Source organism: Onychomys torridus, chromosome 22, assembly GCF_903995425.1.
Source record: "Onychomys torridus chromosome 22, mOncTor1.1, whole genome shotgun sequence".
Taxonomy (NCBI): domain Eukaryota; kingdom Metazoa; phylum Chordata; class Mammalia; order Rodentia; family Cricetidae; genus Onychomys; species Onychomys torridus.
In genome coordinates this window covers 28241759-28260207 of record NC_050464.1, presented here as the reverse complement: position 1 = coordinate 28260207, position 18449 = coordinate 28241759, and the positions used below count along the sequence as shown (strand labels likewise).

Here is an 18449-nt window from a genome sequence, read left to right as displayed (position 1 = left end):
GGCAGACATGCTCTTCAGAAGCATGTCCCTAAGCCACCACCCTCCAGCCAGGCCTCACCTCCTAGTTTTCACCGCTTCCCAATGACAGCAACACGTTTGAGTCCCCTGATGGATTAGCTCAGATCTATGATGATCTGGTCACCTCTCAGTGTCTGGCTCCACCATCTGGGGACCAAGCCTCCAAGAGCCTTTTGGGGGATCCTTCATCTGCAAAAACAGCCAAAAGGGTGGCAGAGAGGAAACACCATTCTTAGTCTAGAGCAGTGGTTCTCAGCCTTCCTCACGCTGCAACCCTGAAATACAATTCCTCGTATTATGGTGATCCCCCCAATCATAAAATTACATTGTTGTTACTTCATAACTGTAATTTGCAGCAACCCCCTCCCCACTCCACCCCCCGGCTCCTCAGCGCTAGAACTAGAGGTGTCTCAAGGTCACACTGTCCTTTCTGCCTTATCCCCACGCCTCTTTGCCAGGTGTGGAGCTCTTAGGCAGTTTCGAAAAGGAGCTGGCCAAGCATGATAAGAACCGGCAGGAACTGGCCAACGCGGAGAAGCTCTTTGACCTCCCCATCACCATGTACCCCGAGCTCATCAAAGTGCAGAAGGAGATGATGGGGCTGCGGATGATCTACGACTTGTATGAGTCTCTGAAGGTGCCATCCCTCCCGGGGACTCCCCAAGCTGGGGCAGGGATGTATTCGTCCTGTTGTGGAGGGCTCAGGAAGACCACACCCCCCCTTTTTTTTTTGGTTTTGGAGACAGGGTTTCTCTGTGTAGCTTTGTGCCTGTCCTGAAACTCACTCTGTAGACCAGGCTGGCCTCGAACTCACAGAGCTCCGCCTGCCTCTGCCTCCCGAGTGCTGGGATTAAAGGCATGTGCCACTACCATCCGGCTCACGTCTCTTCTCTTTGGCCTCAACACTCACCCTTTTTATGTTAGAGGGGAGGAAAGCCGAGGAAGGCACACACCTGTCCTGTCTCCCGTCCTTTGCATTTCCCTCAGGCCCCGGTGGTGCTGACCTGACTAATGTTTCTAGGTCGCCAAAGAGGAGTGGTCCCAGACCCTCTGGATCAACCTGAACGTCCAGTATCTGCAGGAAGGCATCGATGGCTTCCTCAAAGGCCTCCGCAAGCTGCCCCGTCACGTGCGCAGCTTATCCGTGGCCTTCCACTTGGAAGCAAAGATGAAGGCGTTCAAAGACTCCATCCCCCTGCTGCTGGACTTGAAGCACGAGGCCCTGAGAGAGAGGTTGGTTCCATCCTCCGTCAGCCTTGGGAGCTCACGGGCCGGCTTTAGGGCTCGGGCATGTACAGCTTAGGTTAGACGGGACACAGTTAGACGGGGGACCAGTGCAGCGGCGAGGGGAGAGGTAGCGGGATTTGTTTGTAAAGGAAGGTGTCGCTAAGGGTTTCATAAGATTGTCTCCAACACCTGCTTCAGTCAAAGGCGTGTTTTCGTCTGCCTGCTTTTTATTTATTTATTTATTTTTTTGAGACAGGGTTTGTTTTTTTTTTGGGGGGGGGGGGATGGGAGAAGGTGTTGAGGTAGGCTTTCATTCTGTAGTTCAGGCTAGCCTAGAAAATCACTATGTAGCCGCATAGCCTCAAACTCATGACAGTCTGTCTTTCTCAGCCTCCTATGTGCTGGGATTATAGGTAAGAGGCATCCTACACACAGACAGACACACACACAGACACACACACACACACACACACACACACACACGCACACACGTGCTTTAAAGATTTATTTTTATTCTAAATTATGTGTATGCATGTTTTGTCAGTGTACATGTACAGTGTAGTTGTGGAGGCCAGAGGGCATCAGATCCCTTAGAGCTGGAACTACAGATGACTGTGAGTCGCCATGTGGGTTGCTGGGAATCAAACCTGGGTCCTCTGCAAGAGCAGCCAGTGCTCTGAATTGCTGAACCATCTCTCTAGCCCCTTAATATTATATGTAACTGACTCAATGTCTGAAATGCCATTTCCACATGTAGCTAGTATAAAACATTTTTTCCCCGAGATATTTGGCTTCCTTAAAGACCATGCCTTGGAATCTGATGTGCTTTTTATACTCCATTAGAGCTTGGGCTCGCCCAACCGGGACAGATGGCTTGTGGCTGCCTTGTTGGATGCTCAGCTCCCTCTGGTATGGAGATGATGGAGCCACTCCACTTCATGCCTATGGGAATTAGCTGGAGTTCTGTGGCTTCTGTTTTCTCTGGTGTGCTCCTGTCCTCTATGATTGCATTTCCTGGAGTCTGTCCATAGAGTCATGGGCTCATAGAGGAGTCACGGGCTCACAGAGTCCATCAAACAACTTTATTTTACTTAGTGAGAAAGTGGTTCTTTTCCCAATTCCTCCTAATCTGGTTTAGTCTGGATCTGGAATGTTGCCAAGAGGCTCATGTGTTGAAGGCCTGGTCTCCAGTAGTAGCTGCTGTTAGGTGAATTTAGGAGGGGAAGCCCCTTGGTCTTACCCCCCCTTCTCCATCTTCCATGAGATCAACACACTGCCACATCTCAGGCCCCTGGCCATGGTTCTCTCCCTCGGCATGGCCCACATGACTCTAGACTGACCCCTCTGAACCCTTCTCTCCATTAAATTGCTTTTCGAAGGTATTTTGTCACAGTTTCAGGGAGCCAGTGAGGACACAGTCCTGTCCACACCAGCAGCAAGGTCTTCCTTGAACACGTGTGTGGTTTTAGTATCTATTTCCCCCTCTGTCTTGTTGAGCCCAGCGTGGCAGCCATAGGCCCAGCCAACATGGCTTTTGCCCATCTCTATCTCCACACTTCTCCCAGGCCTGAAATGTGCTTGCCTTTTCCTCACGGGGCCCCAGTTCCATGACCTTGTAGCTCACAGTTCCCAGGCTCTGGTTCTGTCTGTCCCTGTTGACCATATCTGAGTGTCACCTCTGATATCAGGGATCCCCTCACTTTCATTTATTTCTTTTTATTTGAGGCGAGGCCTCAGGATATAGCCCAGGCTGGCCTCGGACTCCCCATTGTCTTTCTGTCTCCCATGTGTTTGCACTGTTATCCCTGCCCACCAGTGCTTCCCCCACAGCATTCACAACAGTTAGGGTGTACAAGCTGGAATGTGTGGCTCAGGGTCAGAGTGATTGCCTAGATGTCTGCAGTTGAGGGTCCCATCCCCAGCTCCGCATAAGACAAGCAAACAAAACAATTGGTTTCTAGCTAAGTCACGTAGCAGAGGGTACCCATGTTCTGGTCAGTAGCAGATGGTACGCCATACTGTGTGGCCAGATGTGTCACGGGCCTGGTCACGTGGGTTTGATGATTCACTCTGGGGAGTTCACACAAAGCCAAGATCGCCTGATGGCGTGTTTCTCAAAACACGTCTCCTTGTCATCACAGATGGTGTTTAAATTGTAGATTCCTTTCACTGTCCGTTAGCTGTCCCCTATCCAAGCTGGGGATCAGCTTCCTGAGACCAGGAGCTGAGCCTGTGGTCACCATGTGCACCCCACTGTTCAGTGGAGTCAGTGCCGAATCAACACACATGGGTTCCGTGATTGACACCAGGTTCTCCCCTGGGCTAGAAGCCACTCATTTTCTCAACAGTGGTGGGGATATACACAGGGCAGGGCTTGCTGGGTGTTTCCTGGTTTTAACTCTGGTAACAGGGAGATTAATTAGTACGGAAGGATTTAAACCAACATTTTCGAGGTATGGGCCCGACAGTTAGCTACCTTACAGAGATAGGATCAGGTGTTTAGGTGGCTTGGAGAATTTTGAATTCTTAGGTATAGGTTCAATTCCTATTATCCTATAAGTAAGAGGGTTTAAATCTCTATTATTTACTCTATCAAAGTAACTCTTTGGGCAGACACATTTCTAAGTGTAGCGGTGCATGCTGGCTATGAAAATTGGGCTTGATATGTGTCATATACAAAAAGCCAGTGTGAGTGGAAGGAAATTTTTTCATGGGAGATGTATGAGTTGGTCATAATGAAATCATGGGTATGATGCTCGGATTCATAGAAACAGTGTAGTTAAAATTAGAGTTTTACTTATAAAGCTTATAGTGAATAGTTCTGGGTTGCAGGGATCATAGGATGGCCCTATAAATACAATGGTTGATAAGGCATTTATTAAGATAATATTGGTGTATTCGGCTATGAAGAAAACCACAAATGATCCAGCAGCATATTCAATGTTAAATCCTGATACCAGTTCTGATTCACCCTCTGTAAGGTTGGATGGGGCACGGTTGGTTTCTGCTAAGGTTGAGATAAATCCCATTATGCCCAGGGGTCATGATGGGATGATGAGTCATCAGGGTTCTTGTGTTAAGATTAGGGATTGGAGAGAGAAGGATCTGTTTATTAGGAGGAGAGAGAGTTAAATACTTGCTATTGTTACTTTATAGGAGATCGGGTGACTGCTTGTAAGGTTCCGAATATGGAATACTTTGAGTTGGAGGCTCAGCCTGGTCATAGGATAGACTAGTCGGAGAGGCTGGAGGTTGCGAGGATGAAGTGAATTCCTATGTTTAGGTTAACTAGGGCATGAGGTATGGGTAGAAGGATTCATTGACTTGCTAAGGTAAGAGAGTGTAGTGGCGAGGATGAATAGGATGTTGAAGTGGCTAGGGGGTGTAGGGGCCCTTTAATGAAACGTTTTATTGCATTTGCAAATGGTTGTAGGATGCTGTAGGGTTCTGTGATATTGGGCCCTTTTCATAGGTGTATGTAGCCTGAATTTTCCATACTACTAGGGTGAGAAATGCTAGGGTGATTAGAATAGGAATTAAGAGAGTTAAGATGTTAATAAAATACACTATTTAGGGAGGGGATTTGAACCCCCGGGGACCGAGGTTTTAAGTCTTAGGCAATTTCCTGACTCTGCCACCCTGATTTTACCCTTGTCTAGGGTAGTTTAGGTACGAATTTACAAAGTTGAGATTATTTCATAGATTGGTTTTGGGGTGCTTTGGGTAAGGAGGCCCCGTTTCTCTCATCCTTTCCTACTGGGAGAATTCATAAATAGTTGGAAACGACCTGGATTACTCTGGTCTGAACTCAGATCACATAGGACTTTAATCATTGAACAAAGGAACCATTAATAGTGGCTACACCATTGGGATGTCCTGATCCAACATCGAGGTTGTAAACCCTAATTATGGATATGGACTCTTGAACAGGATTGCGCTGTTATCCCTAAGGTAACTTGGTCCGTTGACCAAAGAGAGGATTTGGAAGAACTCGGCAGTATCATCCCAGGCTGTCCCATGCCACTGTGGAGGTTCTCCTGTGGGGCCTCCTCCTCTGACACTAGTGGGGACAATTAAATTGGGCTCTTCATTTGCTGGGGTGGTGTTCATGAATGGTTCTACCTTCTTCCAGACACTGGAAAGAACTCATGGAGAAAACAGGCGTGTTCTTTGAGATGACAGAGACCTTCACGCTGGAGAATATGTTCGCCATGGAGCTGCACAGCCACACGGAAGTACTCAATGAGATTGTCACAGCAGCTGTCAAGGAGGTCGCCATTGAGAAGGTAGGGAAGGAGAGCCTTGGAGGTCAGTGCTGCGGCTCTGCCTCTGAGGCACTCTTCTGTCTTTTAGCTGAGGCTGGTCTTGAGCTTGTGACCTTCCTTCCTCAGCTTCCCGAGTGCTGGGATCACAGGAAGGCTCCACAACTCCCAGCAAAGGCTGTCTTTTCACTGAGCAGGAAACAAACAGTCTCTAGTATCTTAAGTAAATAGAATCTCTGCCTCAGTTTACCTTTTTTTTTGCCCTCCTTGATTACAATTTTGCATTCTGTTTACTGATGAAGAACTGGGCACCCCTTGCAAAAAAAATTAAAAATAAGCAAATCACTCACAGCCTGGACACTCGAAGACAGTCATTGTTAACGTCCTACTTAATGATGCCCCTTGCTTAAGATGCATGTCCAAGGTCAGAGTGAGTGCAGGACGATGCTATGTGAGCCCATTTTGCACAGCTAATACTAAGAGAAAGCTAGAGTTGCATGGACACGTGACACATGTGGACACATCCATACATATGTGCATAAAACACATGCCATGTTGTACATACATGCAATATGTGTGTTCATACTCATATACACACCTACAAACACATACACATAATATGTGTGGATATTGTCTTAGCTGTATTTCTCACTGCTGTGAAAAAATAACTCCTATAAAAGCTGTTGAAGGAAGGAAGGGTTCATTGTGGCTCACAGTTTGAGGGAACCATCCACCATGGCGGGGAAGGCATGGCGGCAGCAGGGGCATGAGGAGGCTGGTCATACCGCATCCTCAGTCGGGAAGTAGAGAGAGATGGATGCTGGTGCCTGGCTTACTTGCTCCTTTGTGTTCAGTCCAAGTCCCCAGTCTAGGGAATGGGGCCGCCTATAGTGGGTGGAGGGTCTTTTTTTTTTTTTTTTTTTAATCAAATTAAGATAATCCCTCAAAGGCATGCCCAGGAGCCTGTCTCACTAGAGATGAAATCACACATACTAATAAACATCTACATATAGATATGCACGTGAGCACATATCATTGCAGAGGGCGAGCAGAGGCAGGAGGACTCCCCTGCTACATCGGGAGCTGCACATCTGAGAACCCAGTTTTGGCACTCGGCAGCACACAGTGGCACAGCATGCGGCCTCTCTGAGCCTATCTCCATATAGCAGTCTCTTTTTTGGGGTGGGGATCAGAGGAGATCCTACATGTACCACGCTTGCCTGCTTGGTAGAGCATATGCCTGGTAGGCAGGGAGCACGTTGCTGAGGAGACTCGACTTCTCAGCTGATGGAGCTGGACACCCGTTTGAGTTGCTCCCCAGTGACACCCTCGGGAGGAAGCTGCTGGCTCAGGGTCGTGCTTTCCGTCTGTGGGGCCCACTGTGTTCTTTTTTTTCCCAACCAGGCCGTGAAGGAAATCCTGGACACCTGGGAGAACATGAAGTTCACCGTGGTCAAGTATTACAAGGGCACGCAGGAGCGAGGCTACGTCTTAGGGTCTGTGGACGACATCATCCAGTCCTTGGATGACAACACCGTCAACTTGCAGAGCATCTCCGGAAGCAGATTCGTGGGGCCTTTTCTGCAAACTGTCCATAAGTGGGAAAAAACACTGTCTCTGATCGGGGAGGTCATCGAGGTGAGAGCAGAGCAGATGGGAAATGTGCCGCTAACTCTTGTGGGAATTTCATATGGGGACATGTGTGCTTAGAAACGAATGGCTGCGTCACGGCTCTTGATTTAGTTGTCGGTGGGGGGGGGGGAGGGGGAAGTACATCGATGGAGAGATTGGAGAGTTTTGATTTCAAGGAAAGCATTTTTTTCTTTAAAGATTTATTTATTTATTATGTATACAGAAGAGCTGTGTCCTCTAAAATGCTGCATTCCTGCATGGTAACCCCCAACTCTCCAGGGATCTGTCCCGAGAGGTCCTGATAATGCCCAGATAGTACCGAACTTTGTGTGACTGTTTCCCAGTACACATATACCTGTGGTGAAGTCTAATTTACAAGTCCAGTCTGCCTAGAGGCCAGCCACAGTGACTGTTAACACTAGTGCACTTGAGACAGCAGAGTCTCAGAGCTGCTTGAACATGTTCTCTCTCTGCACACCTGCTGAACCACTATATTTTTGGACTCCTGTTGACCACAGTTAACCAAAACTCCAGAAAGCAAAAGTCAAGATTCAGGAGGACTGGACACTTAGGGTAGGGAGGGTCTTGGACATGTCTCTACACGTGGTGCCACTTGGCCCAACAATCCTTGCACTGACTGAGCAGACTTGGATGAGTTGTGGTTGGGGGGGGATTTTGCCTGGGTCTCCGGGGTGCCTTGTCACCCTGTGACATTGACATGGTGCATTTTCAGATCTGGATGCTAGTTCAGAGGAAGTGGATGTACCTGGAGAGCATCTTTATTGGTGGGGACATACGGTCCCAGCTGCCAGAGGAGGCCAAGAAGTTTGACAACATCGACAGGATATTTAAGAGGGTAAGTGACCAGTGTGGGAGTGGACAGTGTCTGCATCAGTGTGAGAGTGGACAGTGTCTGCATCAGTGTGGGAGTGGACAGGGTCACCAGACGCTGTTACATCTATGTGGACGTAACACAGTCCCTGAACGGGCAGCTTCTGAAGCTCTTTGGTCATTAGCTATGATTTTACTCAGCAAAATTTTCTGCTTATTGATCTGCATAGCATTTGACCATGTGTCTCTTGAGAATTTTTATCCTACATAAACATATAGATAAATCCACAGGCAGGCCACAACAGGACCACCTCTACCAAAATAACCATCTCTTTTCAGTTCATATCATTGACATATTTCTTTGCATTTTAAAAACTAAATTTGTGTGTGTGTGTGTGTGTGTGTGTGTGTGTGTGTGTATATGCACGCACACGCATGCGCACCTACACCCACCTACTCACACACAGCACACACACCACAGGCCATGTGTGAAGTGAGAAGACATTGTGTGGGAGTCAGTTCTCTCCAGTTCCACCATGCGGGACCTGGGAATTGAACTCAGCTTCTCAGGCTGGCTGGTAAGCCTTTGCAGGCTGAGCCATCTTGCCAGCCTTCTTCTATGCATGTCAGTCAATAACCAGCTAAGATTTTTGCCTGTTCCTGTTGGACAATTTCTTTTTATTCCCTCCTACCCTTACCCCTTCCTTTTGGCAAATAGTATCATTACAGTGAATATCCGTGTGTGTGAATGAGTCACAACTCAGTTGTTGCCTCCCTCCCTCCCTCCTTCCCTCCCTCCCTCCCTCCCTTCCTTCCTTCCTTTTTTTTCTGAGGTAGGGTTTTTCTGTGTAGCCTTGGCTATCCTGGAACTCACTCTGTAGCCCAGGCTGGCCTTGAACTCACAGAGATCCGCCTGCCTCTGCCTCCTGAGTGCTGGGATTAAAGGTGTGCGCCACCAGGCCCCGCTCCACTCCTTTGTTAGGCATTGGTTGAGCACCTACTGTGTGCAGCACTGTTGCTGCGGGGTGGGGTACTGCATGACCAGACACACACAATCCCTACTTGAGCACCTAGCCTCTTAATGGGAAGACAAGAGACGGACCAGAAATAAGAATCAGCTGCTGCCAGGATGCGCTGCCTGAGGCTGTGGCCTGCCTGCCTGCCTGCTGTGCCTTTTGTGTCCTGACCTGTGCCTTCTGGGGACGGTAGGGAGGGCATTTCTGCCACCTTGAGCGACACTCCGCTGTCTTCCTGACCTTCTCCAGATCATGGGGGAGACTTTGAAAGACCCAGTGATCAAGCGATGCTGTGAGGCCCCGAACCGCCTCAGTGACCTGCAGGGCATCAGCGAGGGTCTGGAGAAGTGTCAGAAGAGCCTGAACGACTACCTGGACTCCAAGAGGAATGCCTTCCCCAGGTTCTTCTTCATCTCTGATGATGAGCTGCTCAGCATCTTGGGCAACAGCGACCCACTGTGTGTGCAGGAGCACATGATCAAGGTCAGGGCTTCAGGGCCAGGGCCCAGGGGGCAGGTCAGGGCCCATGGTGAGAGTCGGGGCCCAGAGGTCAGGTCAGGGCCCATGGTGAGAGTCGGGGCCCAGGGGGCAGGGCAGGGCCCACGGTGAGAGTCGGGGCCCAGGGGGCAGGGCAGGGCAAATCGTCAAGGTCAGGGCATATGACTGATGGCAGAGCTCATGATCAAGGGTCAGGGCTTAGCATCAGGGCCAGCAGCCAAGTTCAGTGAAAACATTCTCTCTCTCTCTCTCTCTCTCTCTCTCTCTCTCTCTCTCTCTCTCAATGAAATGTTTCCCTTCTCAAGAGGTAGGTAGGCTCTTTCCCTCTCCCTTTTTCCTCCCTCCCCTCGCCCTCTCCTTTCTTCTTTTCAGAGGTATTTAGCCCAGGCTAGCCTGTACAGGCTATCTCCCTGCCTCGGCCTCCCGGTTGCCCCCTATGGCCGGCTAATTCCCCATTTCCAAACAGGCCACTGTAGAGAATGGATACCGGAACTGCCACCCCCCCACACTTCCCCGCCTGCCTCTCTTGGGAGCCCTCCTTGTTTTCCTCTTTACAGCGGGCCGCTCCTCCCCTCCTCCCTTCCCAATCCACAGCATCTGTGCTATTCCATGGGGAGGGGGGGCAAAGGACTCAGGTTCCGGAATTTCCTTTTGCTGTGCGTTTGCGACAGCTGTGGCTTGTTCCCACCTTCACCTTTTAAAGATGTTTCCATTCAGGCTTCAGGAGGCAGGTCAAGTGACCCTGAGTTACCTGGTCGCACCTCATGTCTCTGAGCCCTCAGTTCCACCCCAGGTTCGGCTCCTCACTCCACTGCGTGTGTCTGGACCACGTTGTCCCCATGTTTACACTAGCCCTCCATGACGCCTCTGAAAATCCACCTTTGGTTTGCACCATGCTGACGAAGTCATCTGTCATCCTGACCGATAAACTTGACACTGGTGCACGGACGTCTGTCCAGGGCAACCCTGGTAGGAAAGTGGCCGTCCTATGAGCGTCCCAACCTGCGTCTCCTGCCGTCCGTCTTGCAGATGTACGACAACATAGCCATGCTGCGCTTCCATGACGGAGACAGTGGGGAGAAGCTAGTGTCGGCCATGATCTCGGCGGAGGGAGAAGTCATGAACTTCCGCAAGATCATCCGGGCCGAGGGCCGTGTAGAAGACTGGATGACGGCCGTGCTGAACGAAATGAGAAGGACCAACAGACTCATCACCAAGGAGGCCATCTTCAGATACTGTGAGGACAGAAGCAGGTGATGCGGACGTGTGAGGGTGTGTGAGGGTAAGCGGCTCCATCCTGCTGCTCAGGGCAGGAGGTGATTTAAGAGGGAAAGGCAGCCAGGTTGACATGGCAATGCGGCTTTCCTTGCCATGGCAACCCCGCTGAGGAAAGCTCTTTCAAATGATGGTTCTGGATAGTACTTCCTAGGTGAGCAAGGCACCAGGTTGGGAGCTTGTGGGAGTCTGTTACAAATTCAACTTGGGTTGGGAGTGTGGCTCAGTGGTAGAGCACCTGCCTAGAATCCCCCAGTGAGGGGCTGGGGTGTGGCTCAGTGGAAGAACATTTGCTTAGAACTTCCCAGTGGTAGAATGTTTACTTTGCATACATGAGGCCGAGGGCTCCATTCCCGGCAGGAATGAGTGATTGAATACAAACTCTCAGTGCCCTGGGCACCAGACACTGGGGGCCTGACCAGGAGCTGTGCTAGCCCCAGCCTTTTGGACTTCTGAGCAGGCCTCACTGTGAAGGTGGCGCTTAGCAGTCAGGAGCAGCTCTGCTAGGATCCTCTGTAGATTTCTGTGTGGTTTTGGTGCCTGTCCTGGATCTCGATCTGTAGACCAGGCTGTCCTCGAACTCACAGAGATCCGCCTGGCTCTGCCTCCTGGGTGCTGGGATTAAAGACGTGCACCACCACCACCCGGCTAATTTCTGTCACTTTGTGAGACAAACAGGATCCCAGCAGGCAGGTACCTTACTATGTAGCTACACCTCCAGCCCCTCGGTGGTGGATTCTCCGCTAGGACTCTACTGCTGAGCCACACCCCTGGCCCTATGATGGGCATATTGCTATGTAGTCAGGAGCCTATGAGGTTGAGGGAGGGGATCACTGTCCTGGGATTTTATGGTCCAGCCCTGGTACTTTCCTGGCCTTCACACCTCCTGTTCCAGGTCAGACACATAAGCTCCTGGAAGTGCAGCCGACTTCCAGTCCAGCCTCTAGCTGGGCCCAGTCTCTGCCAAGCCTCTAACAGGCACGCTTCCCCTGTAGGGTGGACTGGATGCTCCTGTACCAAGGCATGGTGGTGCTGGCCGCCAGCCAGGTGTGGTGGACGTGGGAAGTGGAGGACGTCTTCAACAAAGTCAAGAAAGGGGACAAGCAGGCCATGAAGAACTACGGCAAGAAGATGCACAGGCAGATTGATGACCTGGTCACACGGATCACCATGGAGCTGAGCAAAAATGACAGGAAGAAATACAACACCGTCCTTATCATTGATGTCCATGCCCGGGACATTGTGGATTCCTTCATCCGGGGCAGGTGGTTACCTCCCCGGGGAGTCTGGGATGCTTTACTGTTCTGTCCTTCTGTGGTCTGACCAGCTATGACCCCTTCCTTCTCTTCCCCTTCCTACCCAGCATTCTCGAGGCCCGGGAGTTTGAGTGGGAGAGCCAACTACGCTTTTACTGGGACCGTGAGCCGGATGAGCTCAATATCCGCCAGTGCACGGGGACCTTCGGCTATGGCTATGAGTACATGGGCCTGAATGGGAGGCTGGTCATCACACCTCTTACAGACCGCATCTACCTGACGCTCACGCAGGTGACATGTCTCCCCCCAGCCCCCGGCCAGACATAGCTTTTCGGTTGACCTAGATGGAGTCTTGGCTCTGAGCCTAGGAAACATCTTCCATTTGGAGTCTGATTGTCACTACTGGGGTTGAAAAGCCTGTGGGCATCTTCTCTGGGATGCCGGTTCCACCCCTGCACAGTGGTCCCTATGTGGTGGGGGTGGAGTCAGAGGAGATTAGGAAATTGCAGAAATGTATAAGATGTATAAGACTAAACTGCATTGGACTGTAAGAAGGTGAGTGAAGGAGGAGGCTGTGCCTCCCCTCAGGATGGGTCCGGTGTGTTACCCGTCCATCACGAGGCAGGTTCTTCTGCTCGTGTGACTAGGAATAGAACCTAGGGGCTTGTACATGCTAAGCAAGTGCTCAGCCGTTGGGCTGTACCAAAGTCTGCATGAAGCGCCCACCTGTGATGGGTCCCTTAGCTCAGCCCACAGCTGAGACTCAAATCCATGTCATGTGCAGCTCACTCCTGCACTGGTCTCTCCATCACCTGGCTGTACCGGGGGGTACACAAGAGAATGGAAGCCTGAAGCCCATGGCACCCACTGGACTGGGAGCCAGGAAACCCTTTATTTTCCTGAAAAGAAGTGTGCATGTAGGGGCTGGAGAGATGGCTCAGAGGTTAAGAACACTGGCTGTTCTTCCAGAGGTCCTGAGTTCAATTCCCAGCACCCACATGGTGGCTCACAACCATCTGTAATGAGATCTGGCGCCCTCTTCTGGCCTTCAGGGATACATGCAAACAGAACCCTGTATACATAATAAATAAATAAATCTTAAAAAAAAAAAAGAAGTGTGCATGTAAGCCGTGCATAGTGGGCATGCTTATGATCCTAATGCTCAGAGGCGGAGGCAGGAGGATCAGGAGTTCAAAGCCATCCCCAGCTAGATGGCAAGTTTTTTGGCTAGCATGGGCTACGTGAAATCCTGTTTCAAAACATGAATGTATAGCTTGAGTGAGGAGTTCAAAGAGATCAATGGGAAACCTAAGCATTTTGTGATCGTGATCACAGAGGCAAGTTAGTGTCTTAGCTGACTGCTGGCCAGCAGGAAAGATGGGAGTGAGGACCTGAGCTACCCACTCTCATTTGGGTCTGAATCCCTGAGGAATGTCAGAGTTCAAGGCTACTATCGGAGCCTAAGAGGAGACAGTTTTTTCCTTCTTTTGCTCTCATTCAGTTCTTGGTGGCAGGGTGGGGTGGGGTGGAGGGGATTGGTGATATTGCCTACCCTAGGTTGACCATCTGCCTAACTTGGCACACCATAAAGTGCCAGGCTCTGAGATACTCTCACAGACACACTGCAAAACAACGTTTAACCAGCAACACAGACAGCTCCCTGCACAGTCAGGCTGACACTTGGAGCTGAGCGTCACCATGTCTGTTCACATGTCCCAGAGGTCAACCTGGTAGTGGTACCCTTTTTCCGAACCAGAACATCATGTATGTTTTGCTGCTCACAGGCACTGTCCATGTATCTGGGAGGTGCCCCAGCTGGCCCAGCGGGAACCGGCAAGACAGAGACCACCAAGGACCTCGCCAAAGCCCTGGGCCTGCTGTGCGTAGTCACCAACTGTGGCGAAGGCATGGATTACAAAGTAAGGCCTCACCCATCACTTCCAGACCCCGATTCCTCTGCAGAGAGCGTCTGGTGTGGACATGGTTGGGAAGCGCATCCCCTGTCTTCTGAAATGAGAATTGACAGCTGGGAAGATGTCGTAGTAAACCTTTTGATAAGCCATGGGGCAAGAGTCCTGAACTCATAGGCTGCTGGGATCAGGGAGAGAGCATGAATGAGTGAGGGCCAATAGGGAGGGGTGAGGACAGCAGCTAACTCCAGTCCTGTACGCCGAGTTCTAGAGGGCGCCACTGTTCAACTTTGGTTCAGTAAGGGCACTTGGGACCGTGGACCCACTGTGACTAGATCTTCCAGCGTTTTAGCAGCTGGCCATCTGGAGTTTATACAAATACACGGTCTTTATTTATTTTTTTATTAAGAGATTTTCTATTCATTTTACATACCAACCACAGATTCCCCTGTCCTCCCTCCACCTGCCCCTGAGCCTTCCTCTCAACCCACCCCCTTCCCACCTCCTCCAAGGCAAGGCCTCCCATGGGGAGTCAGCAGAGCCTGGTACATTCAGTTGAGGCAGGTCCAGGCCCCTCCTCCCTGCACCAAGGCTGCGCAAAGTGTCTCACCATAGGCACTAGGTTCCAAAAAGCCGGCTCATGCACCAGGGATGGATCCTGATCCCACTGCCTGGGGGCCCCCTATACAGTTCAAGCTAAACAGCTGTCTCACTTATCCAGAGGACCTAGTCCAGTACCATGGGGGCAAATACACAATCTTGATTGCCCATTCCCAAGTGGGAGCTGGCCTGCCAAGGGCCTTGGAATATTGCCAGAAGATTCTGTGAGTGCTGTGCCTGGCCCGCACTCGGCCCAGCCGCTCAGCAAGTTGTTTGATTTAGACGCGGCAAGCCTCCCACGTCCAGGGGGAGCGGGCCCTGACGGTTCTGACGGCATCCCTAGGCTGTCGGGAAGATCTTCTCTGGCCTTGCCCAGTGCGGCGCATGGGGCTGTTTCGATGAGTTCAACCGGATCGACGCCTCTGTGCTGTCTGTCATCTCATCCCAGATCCAGACCATCCGCAATGCGCTGATCCACCAGCTGACCACGTTCCAGGTTAGGGAAGGTGGGGACGCACCCGCCTCCCATCCCCAGGATGGACACTAGCCGCCTCGCCTGTGGGCATCTTGGGTGGGGGCCGTTTTCAGACCCGCTGCGTTGTTACTCTTGTGCCGCTGGGACCAGACCCTCGACAGTATAAGGGGAGCAGTGGTTTTGGATCATTGGTTTTGGAAGGTTTGGCCCATCGTGGTGGGATGATGGTGGGAGAGCAGAGCAAGGTAGCTCCCATCACTGTGGCCCCAAAGCAGAGAGAGGGGCATGCCCGTGTGGCCTAGCTTTCTCTCCTCCCCCCAACCACTTTAATTTTATCCACCTTGTCTTGTGGTACCTCTCATTCAGGGTAGGTCTTCCTCCATCTGTTAATTCTCACGAAAGCACCCAGAGGTATACCTACGTGATTCCAAAGACACCGTACTTGACAATGAGGATTGCTTACCACACCTGGCCAGACACCAAACCTGACCAAACCTGGCTAGACATGACATTTCACTAGACTCCACACCTCACCAGGTACTATGCCCGGACAGACATTAAACCTGGCCAGATATCACAATTGACCACACCTCGCCAGACACCATACCTGACTAAGCACCACACCTAACTGAACACCACACCTGACCGGACACCACACCTGACCGGACACCACACCTGACCGGACACCACACCTGACCGGACACCACACCTAACCGGACACCACACCTGACCGGACACCACACCTGACTGGACACCACACCTGACAGGACCCACACCTAACTGAACACCACACCTGACCGGACACCACACCTGACCAGACACCACACCTGACCGGACACCACACCTGACCAGACACCACACCTAACTGAACACCACACCTGACCGGACACCACACCTGACTGGACACCACACCTTACCAGGCACCACACCTAACTGAACACCACACCTGGCTTCCCAGAGATGTCTTGGATTCTGTGCCAATCCAGAGTGCCCATATTGCCCACATCACCATCTCCCATGGGGATGTCCCTGTGGTCCCAGCTTCCTCTGCCTGGTGAACTGGTGGCTACATCACCCCCCTTCCTCTCCTGTCACCCAGTTTGAAGGGCAGGAGATCTCCCTTGACTCTCGGATGGGCATCTTTATTACCATGAACCCCGGCTATGCGGGCCGCACAGAGTTGCCTGAGTCCGTGAAGGCGCTGTTCAGGCCTGTGGTCGTCATTGTACCCGACCTACAGCAGATCTGTGAGATCATGCTCTTCTCTGAGGGCTTCCTGGGGGCCAAGGTGAGTTCTCAGACCCACATAAAAGCCAGATATGGTGGTGCACATCTGCAATTAATGTACTGGGGTGGTGGAAACTGGCAAATACCTGGAGCTTGCTGACTAGCCAGCTTCACCCACCAACTCCAGGTTCAGGGAAGAGACCTTCTCTCAAAATATAAGGTACGGACTAAGGCTCACTGGGTGAAAGGGCTTGCTCAGCAGTCATGAGGACCTGAGTTTGAATCCCCAGCACCCACGTAAACAGCTGGGCATGGCTGCACATGCCTGTAACCCCAGCATTGGAAAGAGGAAACCAGTGGATCCCAAAAGCTCCCTGGTCAGCCAGCCTAGTCAAAATAGTGAGCCTGTGGCTCAGTGAGATCCCATGTCAAGACACACAGTGACAGATGATAGAGGGAGACACCTAATTCTTCCTTTGGCTCTGTATGCACTTGTGTGACATTCACCCACATGTTTGCATGCAACACACACACACACACACACACACACACACACACACACACACACACACTTTTTCTTTTTTTGTGTGATGCTGAAGATGGAACCCAGTACCTCATGCAACTGAGGCATATTCTCCACCAACGAGCCATACCCCAACCATTTTCTGCAATGCATGTTCTTTAAATTTTTTCTTTTAATTTTGCAATAATGAGTTTGTGTATATGCATATGGGTGCAGCTCTCACAGAGGACTGAAGAGGGCATCTGATCCTCTGGAACTGAAGTTAACAGGTAGGTGGCTGTGAGCCATCCAACATGAGTGCTGGGTTGAGCCCTCTATAAAAGCAATATGTGCTTTTAGCCACTGAGCCATCTCTCTAGCCCTGCACTGGATGCTCTTCAAGGTTCCCATTGCATTCTCTCCATCCCACCCCAAGCTGCCAGGGCTCTGGGTTTTCAGGATGAGATGTTATGTCTGTTTTCATACAAATTCCCATGCAAGGCTTGGGGACCAGTGGGCTTGACTGATGTGGCTCAGGAGTCTAAGTTGTCATCAGAAAGTAGAACAGACTGGGCATGGTGGCTCATATTGATCTGTAACTCATGCCTCTTAGGAGACTGAGGTGGGCAGATTATAAACTCAAAGCCAAACTCAATCTCAAAATGAAGTAAAGGGTTAGGGACGTTCTCAGTGGTCTTGGGTTCCTCCCCCAGTACCAAACAAACCAACAAAAGGAACAGTGGCTGGGTGGGGTATATCAATCTGTGTGATACGCTGAGGTCGCAGGAAGCTGGGAGCGTCTGTGTGAGTGGACTGTGACTGCTTGCAGGGATCTGCCATCACTGAAGGCAGTTACAATCCCAGCTTTGTACAGCAGCTGTCAGATTTTGGGAAACACGTTTGTGTGTTTCAGACAGGGTCTCCTGTAGTCCAGGCTAGCCTCAAACTCTCTACCTAGCCGAGGATGACCTTGAACTACCTGATCCTCCTGTCGGGGCTAGCATGGGTGTTCTTTGAATAAGTCTCCCATGGTGCCATCATTAGGAAAGAAGCCACACCCTGGTGTTTTTTAAACGCTGAAGACCAGCTCTGCGGAGCTATAGCTCCATGTCCCTGAGATACGCATGTCCCTTTGTGTTTGCAGTGATACTCTGTTGCTTTCTGTCACTCATTCTTGTATATTTTTGTTTCTGGGCTGTCTTCTGTCAAAGACTCTGGCCAAGAAGATGACAGTTCTGTATAAGCTGGCCCGGGAACAGCTGTCCAAGCAGCACCATTATGACTTTGGGCTCCGGGCCCTGAAATCTGTGCTGGTCATGGCTGGTGAGCTGAAGCGAGGCTCCGCAGACCTGCAGGAGGTAGGCTGCTCAGCATCTGTGGTTGTGGGTGGTTCCACAGTTTCCACTCATGCACGGAAGGCAGGGCGGAAGACACGGGGGGGGGGGGGGGGTACCGGAAGCTTAGGTCTTAGCTGTCCCGCTTTGCTTTGGCCTCCTCCCAGTTGATGCTGTCCACGGAGACTTGTTCCCTTAAGATCAAGTTCAGAGCCCCTGTGGTAGTACCAATGTTCAGGGCCCTTCAGGAGTGACTGTCAGTCCATCATCTTAGGGTAGTGGGGAGGCACAGGGGCGCGAGTAGCCTTCTTTTGAATTGGGGATGTGAGTTCCTCTTCAATTAGCAAGTATTGATGGAATATTTTTTAAATTTAAATTTATTTGTC

At 51.0% G+C, this 18449-nt stretch overlaps 1 protein-coding gene across 1 annotated transcript in view; it reads left to right on the top strand.

Annotated features, from left to right (window-relative positions):
- Dnah10 (dynein axonemal heavy chain 10) overlaps positions 1-18449 on the top strand; it is a 96182-nt gene that overhangs the window by 16250 nt on the left and 61483 nt on the right. Inside the window, exons 15-27 of the mRNA XM_036171641.1 lie at positions 477-655; positions 1040-1251; positions 5378-5531; positions 6912-7145; positions 7873-7995; positions 9236-9469; positions 10514-10737; positions 11755-12024; positions 12123-12306; positions 13800-13934; positions 14869-15021; positions 16100-16288; positions 17941-18087. Coding sequence (XP_036027534.1) covers positions 477-655; positions 1040-1251; positions 5378-5531; positions 6912-7145; positions 7873-7995; positions 9236-9469; positions 10514-10737; positions 11755-12024; positions 12123-12306; positions 13800-13934; positions 14869-15021; positions 16100-16288; positions 17941-18087 — 2438 coding nt within the window. The remainder of the gene's footprint in view (positions 1-476; positions 656-1039; positions 1252-5377; positions 5532-6911; positions 7146-7872; positions 7996-9235; positions 9470-10513; positions 10738-11754; positions 12025-12122; positions 12307-13799; positions 13935-14868; positions 15022-16099; positions 16289-17940; positions 18088-18449) is intronic.